At 38.0% G+C, this 24,209-nt stretch overlaps 2 protein-coding genes across 2 annotated transcripts in view; one reads left to right on the top strand and one right to left on the bottom strand.

The window, feature by feature from the left end:
- Positions 1–24,209, top strand: part of LOC117069250 (neurexin-3-beta) — a 1,234,533-nt gene that overhangs the window by 121,449 nt on the left and 1,088,875 nt on the right. The window lies entirely within an intron of this gene.
- On the bottom strand, positions 2,994–20,826 carry LOC117069251 (40S ribosomal protein S27-like). The gene is made up of 2 exons (XM_033187260.1): positions 20,517–20,826; positions 2,994–2,999 (listed from the first exon to the last, which is right to left on the bottom strand). Exon 1 carries the CDS (start codon positions 20,790–20,792, stop codon positions 20,538–20,540), a length of 255 nt encoding a protein of 84 aa, XP_033043151.1. The 5' UTR covers positions 20,793–20,826; the 3' UTR covers positions 2,994–2,999; positions 20,517–20,537.

The raw sequence follows: 24,209 nt of genomic DNA, 5'->3' as shown, positions 1-24,209 counted from the left end.
AGAATTGAACATACATTTGGCAAGGCAGATTGGAGACAGCCTAAAGAGTTTAGACTTTTTGTTTTGCTCTCATTATCAGAAATCATCACTCCCCCCCCGTCCAGGTTTGCATAAACCATGGATGCTCTGTTTTATGGTCCCATATAATGAAGATTATGTGTAATTACTTCATAGTGGATTGCACTCTAGCAAAATTAACTGTCCACATTTCTTCTCATGAGCCCTTTGCATTAATAAATGATGCATTTGAGGAGGCAAAAATGGTTGGGATTTTCTCTGGGGAAATTCCTCATGAGGAGATAGGAGGACTCATTGAAAAGAGTTGGAAAAGACCTGGTTCTAACAAGCTCTTGAATTATTGACGTCTGTTTCTTTGACTTTTCAAAGTAGTAATTACCAAACACAGTAGTATAGATCACTGTAGTGACATATTTGGAATTTTCTAAGCAACTCAAGTTTCATATAAATTGAGATATTTCAATGTGTTTCATTATATTAGCACCATAAAATGCCATATCTAGAACTGAGGAAAGGAAATTATTCATAAAAAACTATCTTCATGGAGAATTCAGCTAGAGGAAAAGACAGAAATGAATCAAAATTCCCTGCAGTCACTCTTTTCCATCCACCATTCACAATATGTATTTCTTCTTGAGACCTCAATATCCTGAAAGAAAATCCTTTTTCTTTCTGAAAATGGAATTAATCCAGGTAATATTTTCACTGCTGTTACTGATAAAGTCAAGAGCAATGATTCCTGGGCTACCAGCAGGCTGAGAGTGTGAAAGTCAAAACCTGTTAGAAACCAGGGGAATTGCCCATGAAATAGGATGGCTTTGTGAATGCATAGGTGACTCTGATTTCCAGAGGGGATTTTGCAGTAAATCAATCTCTTCAAAGATATTTAGCTTGTTGAACTCAATGATATTTTCATTCATAATGCTTTTATTTCTCATCTCAAGCAGGAGAGACAGTATCAGTTCTGCACAAAACTGAGCTTGAAGTTTTACTTGATTGTATTTTCCCATCTATAAACTCTTATCAGGGTGATAAAGCTGGGAATAAAACCTAGCAGTTTGAAAAAATGTAATCATTTTGTTAATGCAAGAGCCTGTGGCTTGTGGTAAAGTACACATTGGGGCCTCATTTGAAGAATTAACAAGGATTAAGGAAGAGCTGCTTTTCATGAGTGCTTCTCTCAGGAATATCTGTACGTAAACATATTAGAAATGAGGGCTAGTGAGCACTTTTTGGACAGCATTTGATGTAAGCCCTGGGAGAGAGATGAAAAATAACAACCTGATGGTATTTAGAGTTTATTCATACATTTTTGTATATATTATCTCATTGGAATTCTCATAATAGTTTGTATCAAGCAGGTTGTTGTTATCCTCATTTTACAGATAGGGAGAAACTGAGGCTCAGATGGATTCATTTACTCACCTCGGGTCCTGCAGAGGAAAAGTGAAAGCAAGTGTTTAAACGTTTAAACTCAGATATCTTACTCCAAAGACCATTCTCTATCTTTAAACTATTGATTAGTAGTGATTCACAGAGGTCTGTTTCGTCTCTTACAAATGTGTCATTGTGTATGCATGACTGAACCTGTCTTCTTAGGAAGTCATGATGTATTGGTGGTTCCTGATTTCCCTTTTAGCACATAACATATCCTTCTGACCCTGCCACCTAACACAAAGTGTACTACTATTCACTCATTCTGTTCTTGCATTTTGTAGATTCAAAAAGCATTCATTTTCATACCTACCATGGGAGACGGAGTTAGGTAAGCGAACGGACGAGCGTAGACTTGAATAGCAGCTCTTTTTCTTACCAGTGGGGACTTTGCCTTTCAGAAAGCTACACAATCTCTTTGAGTGTCAGTTTCCTCACTCAAAATATGAAACTGAGAGTAGTACTGACTATATATTTTTGTAAGAATAATGTCTGCCAGCCCCTAGCCCATTGGAAGTGTCAACCCATGGGGATGAGTTAAAAAGAGAAGGGTAAGACAGTCTCCATCATGACTAAATACTTAGTCTAAAGGGCAGGGGAAGAAGAAAAGTAATTGCAATCAGTGCAGTTTCCTCAGTTGAATAATTAATGTAATAATACTCTTTACCCAAAAAGATTGCTATGAGGATAAAATGGGATAATGCATGGAGAACACTTAGAATCGTGCCTGGCACATAGTAACTGCTCAGTAAATGTTAGCTCTAATAATAGTAATTAGTAAGTGCTCCATCAGAGGCTTGCACTGGTACTATGGTTGCTCTGAGGCAAAAGCTTCAATCATTGGGCTAAGTCAGAGAAGGCATCACAAAAACAGTGCCATTTGAGCTGAGTCTTGAGGCAGGTGGAGGAGCCTTCCATGCTGTCCAGAGTTCTTCACCCTGATGGCTAATTTCATAAATAAGCTTAAGTGCAATGTGTAGAAAAATTGGACTGAAAGTTGGCAATGGCAGGAGTGCTGGTATGTGTTGGAGTAAGGGTGGCAGGGACTATGATATCACTGCCAACAAATGGCAAATTTTATACAAATAAAAATATCCTGCAAAGTGCGGATTCAAGGCAATGCTGTCCCCTTTGCTACTGATCCACTGCATTAATCACATCCTTTATTACGAGTGTCAACACATGATCGGGAGCAAAATTCTTTGAGGCTTAATCGTAAAGGAAGGAAGGGATAATGGCACAGATGCTGACTTCCATTCAAATCGTGTCTTACCACTAAGTAGCTGGGTGATCTTGGAGTAATTGCACTGCCTTTCTGAGGTTTCATTCCCCAGATCTTCAAAGAAAGTGACAATTATATACCTTGTAATGTTGTAAGCATTTGAGATAATAGGCAAACAGTGTGTGGTGTTTTGGTAGATTCTCAGAAAAATTAAAATAATGTACATAATTATAAATGATTCTAATTTATATTTATAAATTATAATATATTTACAATTATAGCTAAATACAGAGGACTGTGTTAAGAGCTTTATAGGCACTATCTCCTGTAATGATGACATGATTAATAATGACACATGATGGTGATATGATTAGCAGAAAGATGCCAGCAGGCCCAGATGGAGGATATCAAGTTCCTTTAATGACAAGGATACAGAAACATACAGAGATTGTATAGTACTTAGTTTTAAAGCAGCATGGACCTAGAGAGAGGTGCAGCTTTCCAGATCTCCCAGTGTTTCTCGGGGACACACAGCTGGGGATAATACCACCTACCTAGAGTAAGGATTCTATTGGGTGCTAGAAGTTCCCTTTGCTGTCACAAGGATGATTTAATTCCTTGGCATTTCTTCCTTCACATATGACTGTTCTGGGGATCTGCTGCAACTTAGAGTTGCAAGTAATGAATGCAAAGACACTCTACGACATTTCTGATAGTTGACTGTGACACTAGGTGATGAGCATGTCAGTTCTCCAGGATCATTCCTTGTGAGAACTGGTTATAGGTCTGTCTAATGTTCCCCACTACAGAGCGCTCAGTAACTTACCAAGATCACACAGCCGGTACATAGAAACATTAGGATCTAAATATGGTCTAAGTGTTCCTAATGACTGTCTGTCATTGTTCCCCGCTACAGAGCACTCAGTAACTTACCCAAGATCACACAGCCAGTACATAGAAACATTAGGATCTAAACATGGTCTAAGAGTTCCTAATGACCATGCCATATCCAGTTAAGATTTGAATTGTGCGTACAATTTGCAAATTAGTTAAGAGTAGAGGGAGGAAAGCCAAACATCAACTTCCAAAGCAGCAGAAGGTAGATATTCTATAATAAAGTTATTGGTTGCATGCTGCTGGCAGAAGTAATGATCAAAGGAGTTAGAGAAGACAGATGACCAAGGGCTGGAATAGCTGTTGAGGAGGAAGAATATTCCTGGCATGCAAGTGATTTATTGCAGGAGGGCTTACCACATCTGATATACCACGAGGCTTCCTTGCTTTCCAGCTGAAATACAACCACAACTTCCCCCTCACTTTCCTTTCCCATTAAGCTGCCCACCTATCACACTCCAAAACAACATGTGGGAAACATACCTTAAAAAGCTTTTTAACTTTTCTTAATTCTCCCCTCACCACCTCTTCTGGCTCCATAGAGAATAACAATTGGTAAGCTTAAAACATGTTATAGAAATGTTAAGAATTCTTTTCTCACTTTGCCAAAGTGACTACTGGCTTGGAAGAAGGAAATAAGTGGTGAAAAGCAGAGAGGAAATGCATGGTCATTTCCTGAACGTAAAAAACACCTAGGGTTGGGATAATGTGAAAAAGAGGCAGTGATTAGATCAGTCTTCCAAGAGTTTTCAAGTGGAGTGCACCATTAGACCTTGCTCAGTTAGCCACCATCCAAGGCTCCCTGATCAGTCTATTTGGCTAAGAGACAACTGTGCCAACCACCCCAGCCTCACACAAGGACTGAGGAATCAATATCTGGGGGCATACTTGCAAACAATTCATAAATCTTGTGTAAAGGGATTTAGACAAGATTTGCTTTGCTAGTGAAGAGAGTGGATAAAAGAATTATTTGACCTGCAGCTGGGCAGGTTAACTAGAGAGAGGAAGCTAAATGTATGCTATGGTCACCTCTGTAGAGGAAGAGAGCATAGAAAATTTTACCTTTTCCTGGATTACCCTCCCTTCTTGTTTGCCTGGTGTACTTTTAATTATTCTTGAAGACCCAAATGATTGCTTCTCTTGGAAGCTACCTTTCGCAGGCAGACTTCATAGCTTCCATATTTGTTCTTGAATGAACTCCTTAGGTTACAAGGATTTCCTCACAAGTCTGTTTCTCCTACTAGAGTCACTGCGATTGTGATGGTGAACAGTGACTTCTCATCTTTGTATTGCTGCTGTCTAGTAGAGTGAATTTACTGGTTAAAGCATTTTCATTAAATGTTTGTTAAGTGAATAAATGTTGAAAGATATATGTATTCTCACCTTCCCCCATCCATTTTGTTTATTTGGCTAAGGCCACCTGGGTTTTCTCTGTTTTGGTCTCCATATCTATAGACTGCATAGACCTCTCACACAAATTTGCATTGCTAGTTGAGGTGTTCTTTGAGCTTCTCAGTGGTTATCACAAAAAGGACTTTAACAGTTTGTGACTGTGACCTGGAATCCTTCAGCAAACTGAAATACCTTCAGCTGAGGGAGACGGTATTTATGTAGCAGCCCAGCACGTAGCCCATCAAGCAGTCTGAGGTTTCAGTTAGTACCAGAGATAACTCCAGTGAGAGAATTCGGCCTAAGTTTTTAGACATTTTCCCCAGCTAAAGATGACGTCTTAATATAAAGGTTTTATAATCATGGATGGTCCTTTGTGGACATCTATTGCTATGGAAACTCTAGTTCTCTTTACCTTGAGTAGCTTCTTAAAAAGAAAAATAAAGAGAAAAACTAGCAGTGGGAAGGGAGAAAGGGTATCAGGTTGTATAAGCAAAGTGATTTCTCTGGTTTATGCTTCTGTAAACTTGTTTATAACCATAAACCTCTGGTAACAGGGCATTTGCAAAAGGAAAATATTTATAGAAGTCTACCTTGCCAATTACATTGCAAAAAATAAATTGGCTTTAGGGTCCTTAAAAAAATTCATATATGTTTTCCCTCTCCACTGCCACTCCCACATCATAATTTGCAGTTGAGGTCTATGTTTGAAGGATAAGAGTTTCCACAAGTTGATTGTGGATATCTGAAATCAAATTTAATTACATGTGATGGATCAACTTCTTGAACTCCCATATTTCTTTCATTGCCTTCTTCGGATTCCATACCTTACCTTTGTGGAACCTGAAATATAGAGAAATGATAACATGACTCAGAGCCAGCCCTGCAATCAAGGGGGAGTCATCGAACCCAAATTGGTGAGTTCAGGTCAGCAGCATATAGTGTCTTGGAAAGAACATGGACTTTGCAGTCAGATAGACCGACTTGAAGCCCAGGCTGTTATTAATTATCATTTTGGGCAGAGTTCTTGAACTCTCTCTCACTCTCCTGATCTTTTAAAATGGGGTTTGAAATTCATCATGAAGCTAGCATGATGATTAAGGAAAATTTATCTGGATATCAAGGTCCTCAACACTCAGATTGCACTTGCCCTCCAACAGAATTTCCCAGTAATTCCCTATTCTAGTTTTCTTTTGCTGCATAACAAATTACTAGGGACTTAGCTGCTTAAAACAACACACATTGATTACCTCACCATTTCTGTAGGTCCTAGGTCCCTGTAGTTGGGTTCTTTGCTTTAAAACTGCACAAAGATGCAATCAAGCACAGAGTTGTGATCTCATCTGAGACTTGGGATCTTGTTCCAAGCTCACGTGGTTGGCAGGATTTAATTCCTTGAAGTTGTAGGACTGAGGCCCTTAGCTCCTAGAAGCTGCTCAGTTCCCTGACATGTGGCCTTTCCATGGTGTTTCATAATATAGCAGCTTCTTCAAAGTTTGTGGTTAAGGCAGTAAAGAAATACATTTGCATTCATATTTATTAATGTAATCACAGGAATAACATCCTATCACCTTTGCCCTATTGTATTGGTTAAAAGCAAGTCACAGGATTCCCACCCATCCTCAAGGGAAGGGAATCACATGAAAGTGTGACTATCAAGAGGTGAAGAGGACCATGTCACCCTAGGGTCTATCTACTACACTGTCAAAGTGCAATAACCCTGGCACGTGTCACAGAGTGCCCTCCTGTCGGTGTTGGTTAATCATGGTTTCAGTGAAGTTAGATTCCTCTTTCCAAAGCAGTCAGTTGTGAAATGCTTGGGTAACTATGAGCCGTTTCCCCATCCCTCACTGGTGTAGACAAAAAGAACTGATACAGGGCTTTTATTTCCTGTGGGTTCATACTTAGTCTCAGAATGCTTTAAAAGCCAACACACTAGACAGAAGCTAACATTTGGTCAGTATTAGAAAGTGTTATAAAACCTATTGGCCATTCTTGAACTATATTATATCCTGGTGGGCTAGAAGCATGGGTTTATCTAGCACCATTTTAAGCTTGGTGGTGGAGAGAACTCATCTCAGCCCTGTCCCTGGGGCCCTTGATGTACAGGTATCTTTAGTAAGGACAATGACAATTCATGTGGAATTTGTTAGTAGAAATTCCCACATATAAAATTTGTCATTCACTCTACTTCCTAACAGCAAAAAAATCAAATACATTAAAACCAATTAGATGGCAACACAATCGAAAACAAATATGTTTACAAAAAAACAATGTACAGACAGGTAACTAGGGAAATTGTTAACACAACAAAGAGAGACTGCGAGAGTCTGAGTCCCTTGGGAAGGATAAATATATTTGTAAATAAATTTCTTTCTCTGTCAATGTTTACTTTCCTTTGTGTTCCTCTCCATGTGCTAAGAATTTCTTCTCATGCCTTCATGATTCTGTGAGTGAATTACTAGAAATACTCATTCTTTTCTCATTAGTATCATTATTTTCATAGAAGAACACCTTATGCCTGTTCTTGGGCTCAATTTAAGTTAGAGAAAAACAAAATTAATGCACATGGAAAAGTTCTTATGAGATAGAAATGACATACTATTGATCTAAGTCTTATTTGTTTTAATAGGGGTCCTTAGTCATGAATTATCAGTAAAAATCATTTTACAGTAAGTGCAATTTTGGCAAGACCTTGCTTTTCTAGTTGTATAAGGAATCACTACATGATGAGAAACAACAAGAAAAGCTTAGTGGCAGAAATAGAGAAAAGATATATACATCTATTTTATCTACCTAAACGTAAGTAGATAAAAATATGTGTAAATAGTCCCTTATGTCGGGAAACTGTGTCTGAATAGCTTTCTATCCTTAAAGGCCTGGCACAGTGCTAAGTACATAGTACACAGTAAGCATGTAGTAAATGTTTACATATTTCAGAGACTGAGTTTGGACACTAAAATGCCAATATTTGTTTGGCTATAGCGATTTAATCCAGAAAAATAGAAATTAGTTTCCATGCTCTCTCTGGAACTTCCACACCAGTCTCCCAGCACTTTCATCTATTCACCAATCTAGAAGCTCTCCAGATCGCATGATTTAAGGTTTTTAAGGAGGATCCATTACAAAGGCAGGATTAATTAAATCATTATCCACTAGTAATTGACTCAATCTCCTCCAGCTCCATCTCCATCTCTGGAAGTCTTGGGGATGGGGCCAGTTAAAGTTCCAACCCTCTAATCACATGGTTGGTTTCTTTGGCAGCCAGTCCCCATCCTGAAGCTATCTAGGGTCCACTAAGAGTCACCTTATTAGGATAAACTCAGATTATGGTTGAAAAGGGCTACTTATGAATAACAAAAGACACTATCCTCCTCCCTGTCACTTAGGAAATTTCAAAGGTTTTGAAGCTCTTGTGATAGAAACCAGGGACAAAGACCAAATATATATTTCTTACTATATCACAATATCACAGGCTGTCTCTGTATCCAAATTTCCCCCTTCCTGTAAGGAAATTAAATTAGGGCCAACCCTCATCCAGTATGGCCTTGTCTTAACTTGATTATACCTGCAAACATCCTATTTCCAAGTAAGGTCACATTTATAGGTACTGGTACTAGGACTTAAACATATCTTTTTGAAAGACACAGTTCAACCCACAACAGTAACTAATTGGCTCCCTTTCTCCTGAGCTACCCTGTGATTGAGGCACAGCAATTTTCTCCAAGGACATAGCACTTCAAAGATAGAGCCTATAATCAAACATCCTAGCTGCTCTTTAGGAGCTCAGCCCAGGCCTAGCCTGCTCAGTTTAGTATAGTTCATTTCTACGAATAATACTGAATCCAGAGCAAGACTCTGACAAGGATCCAGGAAGCAGTGAGACACCTAATCATGCTGTAAGGCAGAATAGAAGAGATATAACAGAGATGAAATGTGTAATCTAGAAAAGGGACATATTGATTATGCTGAGGAGGTAGGCATGGGAGGCAGGAGCCATTTGAGAGGCAGAAGCAGCATGAGCAAATGCATATGGACAGGAAACTTCCATCTATTAAGTGACTGGTTCCACCTGGCTGAAGTATAAGGTATGTTTGGAGGGACGGGGTGCCAGGATGTGGCAATATAGGTTTTTGCCTGTAAGTCTTCAATGTCTGAGAAAAAAACGAAACAGGCCACATGGGATGTTCTTGTCTATTTTTGCTGTTAGATGATAAATAGGCAGGATATATCTAGTTATGTGTGTGTGTGTGTTGCCAAGGGATCTGTATCTATACAGATTTAGTGACAACATTTATTAACACAACGGGGTGATAGGCTTTGGCATCAGGATGTTGTAATAGTTGTAATTTGGCTTGTATCAATATCCCTATTTTTGCAGATGAGTAAACTGTGGCTTTGAACAATAAAGACCTCACCCAGGGTCACCCAGCCCTGGTAAATGTTGAGTTTAGGAACTGAACCCAGGTCTGGTTGGTTCCAGAGCACACATTGGTGCTTTCTGTGCCAAGGCCTGTAGGTGACTTCTGAGGGAAATCGGCTCCTTGGTGCTGAGGGCTTAGCCATGATTCCTTTTAGAGTGAGTTCTCCATGTCTTCTTGGGCTGGGTGCCTGTGCTCAGGGGGATTTTCAAAGATAATAGTGTCCACTGGAGGGAAATATTATCTTGGAGCAAAGATGTGCAAGGATAGTCCCAGATTCTGCATTCCTATTTATGAAAACTGGCAGATTTGCTGACTGGGAACATAGTGGCCAAAGGACTGAAAAGATATGAGCATTTGAGAGTAAAATGTGTTTTGGAAAGCTTTAAATTCTTATTTTTGAAAAAAGATAATAAGTGTCCAAATCAAATGGGAAATTAGTGACCAGGTTAAAAAATAAATTGAGGTCTTCTAACTCCAAGTTTAATGTATTTTCTATTTTGTTAAAAAAGTAAAAGGAAATTGCAAAGAAGATACTTGCAGAGGAGGAACAAAGTAAGTAAGGCAAGGACATGATGGATACAGAGGGATTAATTGGGGAGGGAATGTCTGTTAAGTGTACAGATTTGGGGGTTGGTGGGGGTGGGGTATGCAGCTAAAAGGAGCTGTCCTAAATCCTGGCAAAGGCCCTCCACTTTAATAAGCGTTGTAACTTTCTCTTTCATTGCTGGATGTAACACGGATAAAAGGAAAGCAGCAATCAGAACAATGCAGTTTCCCAGAGGGCCCTTTAGCAGAAATCTCCTGTGGTTCCATGCTGTTGTTAATGTTTCCCTCATTCTAGTCTCCTGGGCTTCCTAAATGCTTTGGACCACTTAAGAAAGGCCACGCTGCTAATTGTGCAGAACACCTTCAGAGGTGGCACCGTGCAGCAAGACGAGGCAACTCAGGCTCTAATGGGCCTTGATTGTGGTCTCCGGAGCGAAAACCACCTCTTGAAAGCTGCTGGGAGACAGCTATTGGGAGGTCTGGTAGGAAGATTTAGTGCCGCTCTTTGAAGGATCGATGCCTGAGCTCTTTAGAACCTCCTGACACCTCAGATGGATTCTAGGTGGTTCCCCAGTGGTCACAATCTCACTATCATCCACGTAGATTTATCTATCTCTTAGTAGGGCCTATCCCTGTATTATGAGGGCCTCAAAGCCTAATTACGGGGGTAAAACAAGCACACATAAAGCAATGAATGAGTATTAACTGCTGGGTTGTATATTTCTGATGGCCTCTTCAAGGTGCAGAGAAAGAAGATCTCCTCCAAGGGAGTTAAATGGCCAGAACTGGGGAGGTAAATATTAGAATCTGAAGAAACTAAGCATGCTTTAGAGAGACAAGTGATTAGCATCAGAATGAATTCCTGGCAGTGTGGGACAACCTGCAGACAGGGAATAAGAATGTACACAGATTGACCCGAGTAGAGTAGAAAATGTGTGTTTCTTTTTATTATAACAAGGAAGAAGTCAAGTTTGTTTTTAGTTTGTCTGTAACACCCACTCGTTCTTACCAGTTTCCCTTATTTCCAAAGAGATAGCAGTTCCCAGGACTTTAGAGAGGAACAGTATCTACCTGTAATTTATTGGTATTTAATTTTCATTCTGTAGATTGAGTATTCCTTATCTAAAATGCTTGGGACCAGAAGTGTTTCAGATTTTGGACTTTTTTGGATTTGGGGATATTTACAGGTACATAATAAAATACCTTGGGGATGGGACCCAAGTCTAAACATGAAATTCATTACGTTTCGTATATACCTTATATACATAGCTGGAAGGTAATTTTATACAGTATTTTAATTCTGAATACCTGTCACATGAGGTCAGGTATGAAATTTTCCACTTGTGGCATCATGTCAGTGCTCAAAAAGTTTTGAATTTTGAAGCACTTTGGACTTCAGAGTTTTGAATTAAGGATACTCAACCTGTATTTATTTTTACAGTCAACTTCTATAGGCAAGTGATACTGGTTTCAGTGAAAATCCATGTAAACAAAAAGAAGTGAAGCAGTTTAAGGAAAAAGATGAAATAATAATTCAGGCAGTATATAGATGGGGTAAAAATGTGTGACATTGATGCACCATTGACCAAAGTTTGGGAAAACTGTTGTTGACAAAGAGGAGTCATAGTAAAATGTTGATCCTTGTATTGAAATTTCTCATCCTCCTTGTACTACTCACCCTAGATACTCCAGAAAAGTGGAAGAACGAGTCAATAAAGAAATCAGTCATGACTTTTCCAAAGGGAAAAATCCAACTGTCTGCTAATAAGGGTCAAAACTAGGGTAATGACAATGATAAAAAGGAATCAATCCAGGTGACACTTGAGAGTAAGAAATAACAGATAACAGATCAGAGTTAGGTAAATGTTTCTTATACTTTAATATGCACGCAAATCATCTGAGGATTTTATTAAAATGTAGATTCGGATTCACTAGATCTGGGGGAGGGTCTGAGATTTTGCATTTCCAGCAAGCTCCCGGGGAATTCTAGTGCTGCTAGTCAGTGAACCATATGTTGAGCTGCAAAAGTTTTAGATGGTGTCAAAGAGGAGAATCGTAGTGAACTCCGAAGTTTTGTGCTACTTTAAAATTTTGTTTAAAATGCAATTTTAAATAAGAAATTTAAAAAAAAATCTTCTACCCCTAAACATTCTAACTCGAAGGAAGTTCTTTTCCCTGTAAACGTTAGTAATGTCCTTCAATTCTATAATCTCTTGTTTGATTTCTGTAACTCATTTTTGGTTATGTTTTGTTCTTCTCAGAAGCATAAAGTCCCAACTGGCCCATAATAAACTCTGAGTAGGAGAGCCCTGTGAAATACTGAAAATCATGATTTCATTAACGCGGGTTGTTTGCACTTGAGGACGAAGTTGCCCAATGTTACACTGTAAAGGTCAAAGCTGCTTTGCAAACTGAAGTCCTCTAATTTTGGATGCTTTTGTGTGAAGACTTGTTGCTATTCTCATGTCTCTATACCAATAACAAAACCTTTCAACCCTCTGAGTTTCTCCTCTAGCTCCTGGGACTACAGGTGGGAGAGTCTAAGGGTCACCTATTAATACTGAGTGTGGCAGGAGTGAGATTCCTACTCCTCTCCTTTCTTTGCCCTTCTTTTCCAAGGGCATGGAGAAGAGGGCGTGGAGTGTCAGCCAGGCTCCATGGAGCTTCCTACCAGCCAGACCCTGCTAATTCTCATTTTATGGAAGTGCCTGTCGTGTTTGGCCAAATCTCCTACAGAAGGATAAAGAAATCAACACAGAATTCAGCTCCCACACTCCCCCGCAGTTATAAAACTTACATAGCTTTATTTAATTTTTATTATTTTTTTTAAGTTTAGAAGCTTCAGTCAAGAACTGCAAATTAAGTTGCATTCAATAGTCTTTTCCAGCTCATATGCTGCTGCTAGGTTGCAATTATTGCTTGACACCCTTCCTCAGCATTGACATCTTCGCCAGCCTGAGAAACTAAAACACAATTATTTATTAATTTTAGGTGAGTTTTCTTCAATTTTAATAATTCTTATACTTCTTTTATTTATTTATTTGAGATGGAGTCTCACTCTGTCGCCAGGTTGGAGTACAGTGGCACGATCTCGGCTCACTGCAACCTCCACCTCATGGGTTCAAGCGATTCTCCTGCCTCAGACTCCTGAGGAGCTGGGATTACAGGTGCCCACCACCACGCTCAGCTAAGTTTTGTATTTTTAGTAGAGATGGGGTTTCACCAGTTGACCAGGATGGTCTTGATCTCTGGACCTCCTGATCCGCCCCCCTCGGCCTCCCAAACTGCTGAGATTATAGATGTGAGCCACTGCGCCTGGCCACTTACTTTCTTACTTGCATGCTTTATACCTGGTATTACTTAGTTCCTGTGATGTTTCCCAAAAATATGGAATTAGCTATGCCAGACACTATAGCCAGAAGACTCAACAGTTACACAGCATTATGATAGTTACATGCTAGGATTGAATGTTAAATAAATTTCAAAGTAAATTTTAAGTGGCTGCATAATAATTTATTGTCTATTCACTAATAACTGCTAAGAATCTAATATCCCAAGATAAATGAGCCCAAGAGTTTATTCAGACTATATTCTGTAATATTCTTTCTGAACAAAGGGAATAATTGGGTAATTTGAGGGGTACCACGATTCCTTACATGTTGTACAACTTGAATATTGTAAATATATCTTAGATCACATGCTACAAATTTCTGTTTTATCATCACTATTAATAGTTATCAGGTACTGAACTCTATTAAGCATCATGTACTTTAGTCAATATTTGAAACCACTCATTGAGGTGGATACTATTATCTCTACTTTATAGTTGAGGAAACTGAGAGTCAAAAATTGACGTTAAGACCAGGTGTGGTGCCTCACTCCTGTAAGCCCAGCCCTTTTAGAGGCTGAGGCAGGCAGATCACTTGAGGCCAGGAGTTCAAGACCAGGTTGGGCAACATAGCGAGACCCTTGTCTCTACAAAACATAAAAATACAAAATTAGCTGTGTGTGGTGGTGCACACCTGTAGTCCCAGCTACTTGGGAGGCTGAGACAGAAGGATTGCTTGAGCCCAGGAGTTTGAGGCTACAGGGAGCTATGATCATGCCACTGCATGCTAGCCTGGGTGACAGAGATAAACCTTGTCTCAAAAAAAAAAAAAAAAATAGAGGTTAGATAACTCATGGTTAATGAGTGACCAAGCTTAGATTTTAAGTTTTTAATTCTACCATCCAAGTTCTTAACCATTACACTACACCCATTTAATATTATCAGTAGATTTATCTGTATCTATCCTGAATGTATTTATTTTCAGCCTGTATACTTCCTGCATAATGTGATATATAATCAATATTTTTATTCCACCCCTAATGGGTATAATGTACTATGCTCAGTTCTGTTGAGAAATGCACAGAAATAAAAGCCATGGTGCTTGTTTAAGAGCTTTATACAATCTTGTTAGGGGTGTGGTGTCTACATCTATACAAAGTTTAGTTTAGTAGAAGGCTTCAGCTTCTATACGAGTTAGTAGGATAAAAGCTATCCCATACTCAGAAAAAACAATTCAAATTCGTATCATGGTTAAGAGCAACTTGTCTAACCTGTGGCTCACAGGGAACATGCGGCCCAAGATGGCTCTGAATGTGGCCCAACACAAATTCATAAACTTCTGAAAACATCGAGTGTTTTTGTTTTTTGTTTTTAGCTCATCAGCTATCATTAGTGTTAGTGTATTTTATGTGTAGCCCAAGACAATTCTTCTTCCAATGTGGCCCAGGGAAGCCGAAAGATTGCACACCCCTGGAACTTTAGAGGAATGAGGTGCCATTGTGGGATAGGGTGGTCTGAAATATTCTGCTAGGTCAGTAAGTATCTCTGATGTGGAGTATAATCACAGGTTATCATAAAATATTCTCTTTTTAATTTGAAGACATGTTCCTTTCTTTACGTATTTCTCAATTTGTTAAACAAGGCCATGTTTAATATCTGTATTTTAAAATACACTAGTCCCCTTTTATCCAAGATTTCACTTTCCTCAATTTCAGTTATCTGAGGTAATTCCTGATGAAACTATTAAATGGAAAATTCCAGAAATAAGCAACTTGTAAGTTTTAAATTGTATCTCCTTCTGAGTAGTAGGTTGAAATCATGTGCCATCCTGCTCTGTCCTGCCCAAGGTATGAATTATTTTTTGTCCAGCATATCTACACCGTGTATGTTACCACTTGTTAGCTGCTTAGTAGCCATCTTGGTTATCAGGTCAGCTGTTGTGGTATTTCAGTGGTGGTGTTCAAGTAACCTTTATTTTACTTTGACCCCAAGATACAAGAGTTGTGATGCTAGCATACTGTTATAATTGCTCTATTTTATTATAAGTTATTGTTGTTAATGTCTTATTGTGCTTAATTTATAAATTAAACTATCATAGGTATGCATGTATAGGTGAACAACAACAACAAAAAAAACAGAGTGTGTACAGGGTTCAGTAAACCTGCAGAGTTTCTGGCATCTACTGAGGTATTGAAACATATCCCCTGAGGATAAGCAGGGCTACTGTAATTCTATCTGGCCAGTTATTAGATTGTGTTAACCTTTGAGGAGTCACCAAGAACCAATGTTATATATGATCCAAGAGTCCACTTCAGTCACACACTCACACTCAGAATGCCAGAATTTGAAAGCTATTGTGTAAAATATAGTCTGGAAATTATTTTATGGAACATAGTTATATGGCATTACATGCACAGTTCTTCAAGCATGTATACATATCATGATAGATATATTATTAAACTGTGCCAATTGCTTGCCCTACCCTTTCCACATTTTAACTCTGATTCCTAAACTGTTAGTAAATTCAGGTTTCTAACTTACTGTTGTGCAATTTCAAAGGACCTGCCCTTTTATCATACTGTTCTGTCTCTGATTAAATACCTTCTTTGTGTAGATCTTTATGTAACATAGAGACAGATATAATCCTTCTAAATGGTCTCGTAATTTTGTATAAACCAGAGAGGATAATCGTATTGGGGGATATAGGATTTAGAGAAATTTATTCTGATAACTATGAGAAGAAATTTATAGGTCAGTGTGGCATTATATTAATCCTTTTTCATCTTATTGCACATTTGACTCAGGATATAAAATGTGTGCAGACATGAGATCTGTACATTAGGTAGTTATTTATTTTTCTTTGAATAATTCCTTTCTAAAACAAAATATTGGCCAGCAGAGGTGGTAAAAATGCTAGATTGTTGATCTCATTTGCTAGGATTTACGACCTGTTTCATAAAGGACTTTGCTAGGATTCGTGACATGCTCCATGAAGAACTTAACTTGATTAGAGACATTAAACTTTGGAACTGAAAGAAATATCTGAGCTTGTTGAGCCCAGAGGTTCTCAAACTTCAGTGTACATCAGAGGCCAACTGGAGAGTGTATTATAATATAGTTTGCTGGGTCCCATCCCAAGAGTTTATGATTCAGTAGGTTGCAGGTGGGGAATGAGAATGCATTTTCACATGTTGTCAGATGATGCTGATGTTGCTGGTCTCAGAGCCCTACTTTGAAAACCACTGGTCTATTGTAAGGCTTTCTTTTTACCTATGAGAAAACTGAGGACATGAGGGAGACCATTCATGTACATATATTAATCAAATCCTGTTCCTTTCCATCCAAAAGCCCTCATGTGGTATCCTGTTGAAGTTTGAATAAAATCCAAATCCTTATTATCTAGAAGATCTTGCAGGCCTGTTCTCTGCCCATCCTTCCACATCAGAGTCTCCATAGAGCCTTACTTGCCTTCACTGCAGTTATTCAGTGGACACATTCTTATTTCAGCATAAAAAACAACTAATATGGGCACATGGCACAGAACAAAAGTGAAGGTTTGACTTACAGAGACTTTCAATTCCATTTTTCAATTCCTGCCATTTTCTTGGGGGCTCCAAATACAGCTAACATAAGCCGCATGCTGAGTGGCTTGTCAGTCTATATTCCCATGTGGTGGGTCCATCTTGATTCCTCTATTTTATCTATCAGAGAATTTGATCCTCGTTATAATAGCTATTCATAATGTGTATTCATCAGCCGTGTGCTAGCTACTGTGTCAAGCAGTATTGAGATTTAGATGCTGACTTCTGAGGCTAGGATCTTCATTCTTAGAAAATAAACAACACTGCCCCTCTATTATATACTGAAATAATGCTTATGTTTGTCTAAACAACCCTAGCTGGTCAAATAATTGCAACCCCTTCCCCTGGCTGCTGTTTTACTGACCATTTAACAAAAAATTAGTTGGTGCCTTTGGAGGAAGAGATGGGAGATTTAGGTTGAAGGACTTTTTAAAAATTTTTATTTTTGGCCGGGCGCGGTGGCTCAAGCCTGTAATCCCAGCACTTTGGGAGGCCGAGACGGGCGGATCATGAGGTCAGGAGATCGAGACCATCCTGGCTAACCCAGTGAAACCCCGTCTCTACTAAAAAATACAAAAAACTAGCCGGGCGAGGTGGCGGGCGCCTGTAGTCCCAGCTATTCGGGAGGCTGAGGCAGGAGAATGGCGTAAACCCGGGAGGCGAAGCTTGCAGTGAGCTGAGATCCGGCCACTGCACTCCAGCCTGGGCAACAGAGCGAGACTCTGTCTCAAAAAAAAAAAAAAAAAAATTTATTTTTGAGACAGAATCTCCTTCTGTCATCTAGACTGGAGTGCAGTGGCACCATCTCAGCTCACTGCAACCTTTGTCTCCCGGGTTCAAGTGATCCTCCCACCTTAGCCTTCCAAGTAACTGGAACTATAGGTGCGTGCCACCATGCCCAACTAATTTTTGTATTTTGAGTAGAGACAGGATTTTGCCACATTGCACAGGCTAGTCTCAAACTCCTGGCCTCAAGTGATCTGCCTGCCTCAGCCTCCCAAAGCGCCCAGCTGAGGTTGAAGGGATTCTTAAAAAGACATGTGAAGAGAATAAATTGAAGATAAGTATGATTACATTAAAACTAAGCCCAGTGTCATGTTCTCTGACTTGATGGCTGAAGAATTTGTATGAGTCATTAGAAGAAAGTAATTTGTTGTACTTTATATTCTACGTTTCAGCTATTCTTGAGAATGATTTCCGTTTCTTATGTTCTTAATAATAGAAAAGTCTGACACATGGACTTTACTTTAAAGGGTTAAGGAATCCCATAGGTTGTGGCCCATGGGGTGATAACAATAGAATTTCCTTTTGTCTGACCTTAAAAAAGGATATCAGATAAATACTGATTCCTTGGTGCAGTTAATTTTAGGCCAAAATACAATTATTGGTCAGATGCACAAATTATCTCTTTTATTTCTTAAGGATTAGAAAAAATTTTAAGGAATCCTACTTTCTCCTTAGATCAGATCTGAAATAGAATGAATTTTATACAAGCTAATTTTTCCAGGGTTTTTGTTTGTTTCTTCCTAACAAACTATTTTACCAGAAAATATGAATACATTCTGAAACTTTACCATAAAAAATTCTCCCTTCTTCCCTTCTTTTCTTTTCTTCTTTCTTTCTTTCTCATTCATTCATTCATTCATTCATTCACCACTTCTTATTTTCTTTCATTCAAGCATTAATGACCTATCCATTCTACACAATTAATTCACACTTACAATGTGCCTGGCATATTTATTTTAAATATTGAAACTCACTAGAACCAAAGTCCAAAGATGGATGCTCTGTCGTGGTGAGTCCACTTGTTACCAGGACCCTGGAAAATGAAATCGACTTGGATAGAAACCAACACAGACCCAATTTAATACCATTAAACCATCTTCTATTCTGAAGTACAACTGTGTGTGTGTTAAATATATGCTTCCAATAGAATTTCTGATGGACATTCCAGCAAATTTAATTTGGTATTTTAAAAAATACATCCTAAACAAAAATAGATTTTTCTCAGGAGTGTGAGGATGATACAGCATCAGATAATAAATTTAATATAAGATAATGATATTAAAGATAAAGGAACAAAAGCAAAATCATTTCAAAAAAGGTAGAAATATTTAATACAGTCAGCATATTTATTAAAACTAATCCGAACAAGCTTAGATTGGAGTAGGACATTTTTACCTCAAAAACAGGAAGCTATCAAGTAACTACAGCAAACATCATGTATATTTACGTTAGTAACGAAGCAAGAATGAATACTATCATTGTTTCTATTGATTATTGAAATGAAAAAACTAGCCAATGGAATAAGACAAAACAAAAACAAAAACAGAAAAAAACCAGAAGTGAAAAGATTGGAGAAGAATCTACAGTACTTTTATTTGCAGAAAGTCCATAAGGGTTTATTAGAACTAAAAATAATTTCCACAAGTTTGTTTGGTACAAGGTAAACATATAAATGTAATTACAATTACCAATTAAAATGTAGAACTGAAAAAAATTTACATATAATAGTGACAAAAATGTAAGGAAGCTAAGAATAATCAAATAAGAGATTCAAGACCTTTATGGGAAAAATGGCAAAATATTATTGAAGATATAAAGTCCTGAATAAGCCATCAACATTGACCATATTTATGTATGGGCAGACTCAATAACACGAAGATGCCAATTTTTTCTAAATTCTTCTATAAATCCATACATTTCCACTCAAAACTTCAACAGAATTATTCATGGAATTTGACAAGCTAACTCCATAACTCATATATGATCAAGGGGCCAAAAGTAGCCACGACAACTCTGGGGGGTGGAGAGAAACCCAAGAGAAAAGACTTGCCCAACTAGACATCAAGGCATGTTTTATCCCCAAATTAATTAAGACAGTGGGACATAGATACAAAAGAGGCACACCAGCCTGTGGGACACCATAGAGCTCAGTAACTGTTCCTTGCAGTATGGAAAATTGATCCCTGACCAGGTAGACATTGAAAATCATTAGTTAATAGGCAAACTAGTCAACCCATGGTGCTGGAATAATTTCTTAGCTATATGGGAAAAAATGAAATTAGACTTCATTTTATATCATACGTGAAAATACATTAAGGAAATATAAAAATGTAAATTTAAATACAAAACTTTAAAATTTTTCTAAGAAAATAATGGTGATTAGCTTTGTGACCTATGCATGGGAACAATTTCTTAAAAGAGGGGTAAAAAGCATAGATCATTTAAAAAATTGGTACATTTGATTACAATTAATTTTAAAACTTATGTTCAAGGAAAGATCTGATAAATTAAAAGACGAGCTACAGACGTGGAGAAAACATTGGCAATGCACCCAATACACAAAGGATTGGTATTCTAAATTGTATAATGACCCCCTACAAGTGAACAAAAGAAAGACAAATAACCCAATGAAAAATGAACAAAGGATATGAATAAACAAATGACAGATGCCAAAACCGAAATGGATAGTTAACATATAACACATAAAAGCATGTATAGCCACACTAGAACCTTGAGAATACAAATTCAAACAGCACTGAGATATTACTTCAAACCACCAGACTAGCAAAAATGTACAATTCTGACAATATTAGGTGTTGGCAGGGAGGAGAATTGAGAGCTCTCATATCTTTTTTTTTTTAATCCAAAATATGTTTATTGAGATGGTTTCCCACTCATCTTGATTCAGAGTGCCTTTAGTGCAGCTTCCTCCTAAAGGAACATCCTTCTATAAGCCTTGCTTTTCCTCCTGTAGGCTGGCAGAGGACAGTGGAGCAGCCAACACACAAAACTACCCTTTGTGCATGGCTCAAGACCGTGGTGATTTTATAGCATCCTGGGCATTTCACATCCATGAAGTAGGAACTGGGGCTCTGCACCAGGCGTTTCTTCTTGTGTTTCCTCTTCTCCTCTTCTGGGGAGGGATAAAGGAGATCCTTTGCGAGAGGCATGTTCTCGTGTGGGTAGGTCGTCACCGCCGGAAAGGCTCTCATATCTTAAAGAGTGGGAATGTGAATTGAGGCAGCCACTTTGAAATACAATTTAGCATTGAAGCTAAATGACATTTGGCCTCACAATTGCATATTTAGGTAAACGCTTAAGGAAAACTCTCAAGCGATTCATATTGAGTTAGTTATTAGAATATACACTGCTTGTTATGCGAAAAAAAATCTAAATCAGAAGAGTGCATCAATAAATTTTGGTATCTCTCTATAATAACATCCATTACTGGAGCAGAACAAATGAAAGCTACATGCAACATTAGTGAAACTCACAGTCATACTCTTGAATGAAAAAAGCAAATTACTGAATATGCAGAATGATACTATTTAGATAAAGCTTGTAAACACTTAAAATAATCCAAAATGTTTTATGTGTGGTTTCACATATATTAATAACATAAAACATGCATGGACATGACAAATGTACCTTTTAGAAGGAAGAAAGTGGGACTGCTACAAGAATATTGACTTATGCCAGTAATATTTTATTTCTTCAAAAAGAATCTGAAACAAATATATCAGAATGTTAGGAATTAATAAAAGCCAAGTTATAGGTACACAGATATTTACTATGTTATTATTTCTACTTGTTTGAATGTTTGAAATATTTCAAAATTAAATAAAGAACCACCCAGCCTCACTGAGAAGTGTGTGCTAAGTGCTCTACTAGGTTTATTCACAAAGTTCTTAACACTTCCTGCTCTCAATGGCACTGATTAAAATTAATGATTCAACCAAATTATATATGACCACATAGCATAACTGTTCAGACTCATTTGGAAAATGTCAAAATTGTGAATGTTAAATTCTAAAATATCAAGGGTCAACTATAGACATACAAAACCAACTAGGGACATAAAGAATAAAAATGAAAACAAAAGCTGTTTAATAATAGAGTTCAAAACAATATAGAATCTCTTCTTCTCTGCTAAGATCAGGCCAGAGATTGGCATTTGCCTTCCTGAAGGATTGTCTGTCCATATGAGTAATAGCTAGCAGGAAAAACCACACAGGTTCATATGATACAAACCAAAACGAAACAACCTTCTCACACGAAGGGAAAAGAAAACTTTGCAAAATGACTGCACCTTCCCAAATACATCCTTCAGCAACCCAAACAGATTTTCCATCCTTGACCTTCTCGTTGGAAACCTCTCCTTAAGCAGTTACACACAGCTCTGCAAATGTTAGAGTGACATTTGGACTGGGCTTGCGTGATCAGCTTGCCCGCTCTTCTGGGCTTCCCCGGGGGCCTACCAAGCTCCAGCTCATTGGTATTAGCCTTGCAGGCCTCACCTCCCAGAGCTAGCAATAACATTTACCAGCTACAGTTTTCTCCATTTTCAAATATTTCCTCTGGCCCACGTGACAGTGATCCAGCCCCTCTATAGAGTGGAACCTGAAACGAGTGGTTTAAAGAAAGGAGAGCCCTCCTGTAAGAACTTTTAACATTTACCTTTCATTAAAGGTTTTACTTGTGGTTTAATCGAACTCTCCCACTAGAATTCTGGTATGTTTGGGAAAAATTAATTACTAAAATCTTACATCTCTGGGAGGTGGGGCACATGTTTGAGCATTCTCATGTCAGTGAAAACTCGGAAAAACAAGGCATCTGGTTGGAAGGAATCAAATCTGAGCTTTGGCCAAAAGCTTTTTGCAATCCAAAGAAATCTGGAATGACCAGGAAATTCTAAATCATAACTGTGGAAAAAAGTTTCAGAGCCTTGTTATGTCTAATATGTGACAGGGACTGGGTCTAAGGACCTTCATAAAGTGAGGTGCGTTGTCTCTGTCATTTGTTGTATCTCCAAGGCCTGAATGAATGGATGAGGAATGAATTGAATATTTTTCCAAAAGCTAATGAGTCATGAACTAATATTATCCTTATTTCACAAATGAGAAACCTGAGACTCAACTGAGAGATCAAGTGACTTGTTCAGTCACAGAGCTAATAAGTGCCAGTCCTCATATCGAGGCTGAGAACTTTATTGTGCTGGTGTAATCTGTACTAGTAGAGATACATATGTGTTCAAATGTCATGATAAGCACTGGCAAGGAGAGTTAAACATGAATAAGAACACAGTTGAGTTTCAACTCATAAATGTAGGAGGAAACAGGAAAAGAGAGGATCACCAGTAGACAAACACCACATTAATAAATGTTGCAAGCAAGATCACTGATGGATACTAACATTAGTGGGTAAAAGTTTGAGGAGAATAACATTTGCATAGGCTCAAAGTATCTTCTCTAATACATGTATCAACTACAAAGGAAAATGCAATCATTTAGAAGTGGAGAGACCTGGAACCTGGAAGATACTGACTTTATTAAATAAGCAGGAAATTATCACCAGGAACAAGGCATATGGATATCAGGACCCCCTTGACAGAAGGCACTGAAAAGGACCAATATCATTTTTATGGTGTTCTTGCCGAAAACATGTAACTTCTCTCCAGTCCTGAAAAAACACTGGACAAAACCAAAATGAAGATCTTTAATACAATATCTGACTAGTTCCCTTTAAAAAGACATGACAAACAAGAAAAGACTGAGGAGCTATTGTATACTGGAAGAGAGCATGGCAAAATAACATCTATTGTGATGTAGGATCCTAGAACAGAAAGAAAGGGAAAAGCATGTTAATGGGAAAATAGTAAAATTTGAATAAGGCCTGAAGTTTAAAATATTGAATCAATGTATATTTGCTATGATTGATAATCATACCATGGTAATGTAAGAGGTTATTAGCATTAAGGGAAGTAGGATGAGGGGTATAAAAAAGTCAGCATAATTTTTGTAGCTTTTCTATAAGTATGTAAGTTTGAAATAAAAAGTTTAAAACAAAGCAAAAAATGAGCAGAAAATACATTTGTCCTTCCAGTTTGCTTACAGAATCGAGAGAGAGGCAAATATGTAAACTAAAGTACCCACACAAAATAGTCCTGTAGGCACCGCTGATAATAAATGTATGTACCAGATAGAAGGCCACGGAAAAGGGTGGTCATCTCACCTGGGAAGAGAGCACAGGTGGCCCTCAGTCTTCATAGAGAAGATGATGCTCAAAGATTTTTTATTTATCCACTATCTGTTTTATAGAGCTCCTACTATGGACCAGGCACTCTTCTAGAAAATAGCTACATCGTGGTAAACAAAAAAGAAAAGGTATCTGCATTAATGAAGCTTACAGCCTAGAAGAAGTCAGATAACACATGAGCAAAAAACAAAAACAAAACCCCCCAAAATAATTAGATATTTTAGGTATTGTTATGAAAAATAAATGAGCTGATGTGATAGAATATGCTCAGGGAGATAGAGAATTGGGGAATACCTTTCTGAGAAGATGATAGTTAAGCTATTTGGGCTAAG

The sequence above is a fragment of the Trachypithecus francoisi genome, unplaced genomic scaffold, assembly GCF_009764315.1.
Source record: "Trachypithecus francoisi isolate TF-2019V2 unplaced genomic scaffold, Tfra_2.0 Lachesis_group3, whole genome shotgun sequence".
Lineage (NCBI taxonomy): Eukaryota > Metazoa > Chordata > Mammalia > Primates > Cercopithecidae > Trachypithecus > Trachypithecus francoisi.
The sequence above is the reverse complement of the archived record's forward strand: the minus strand, read 5'-3'. Positions and strand labels throughout refer to the sequence as shown.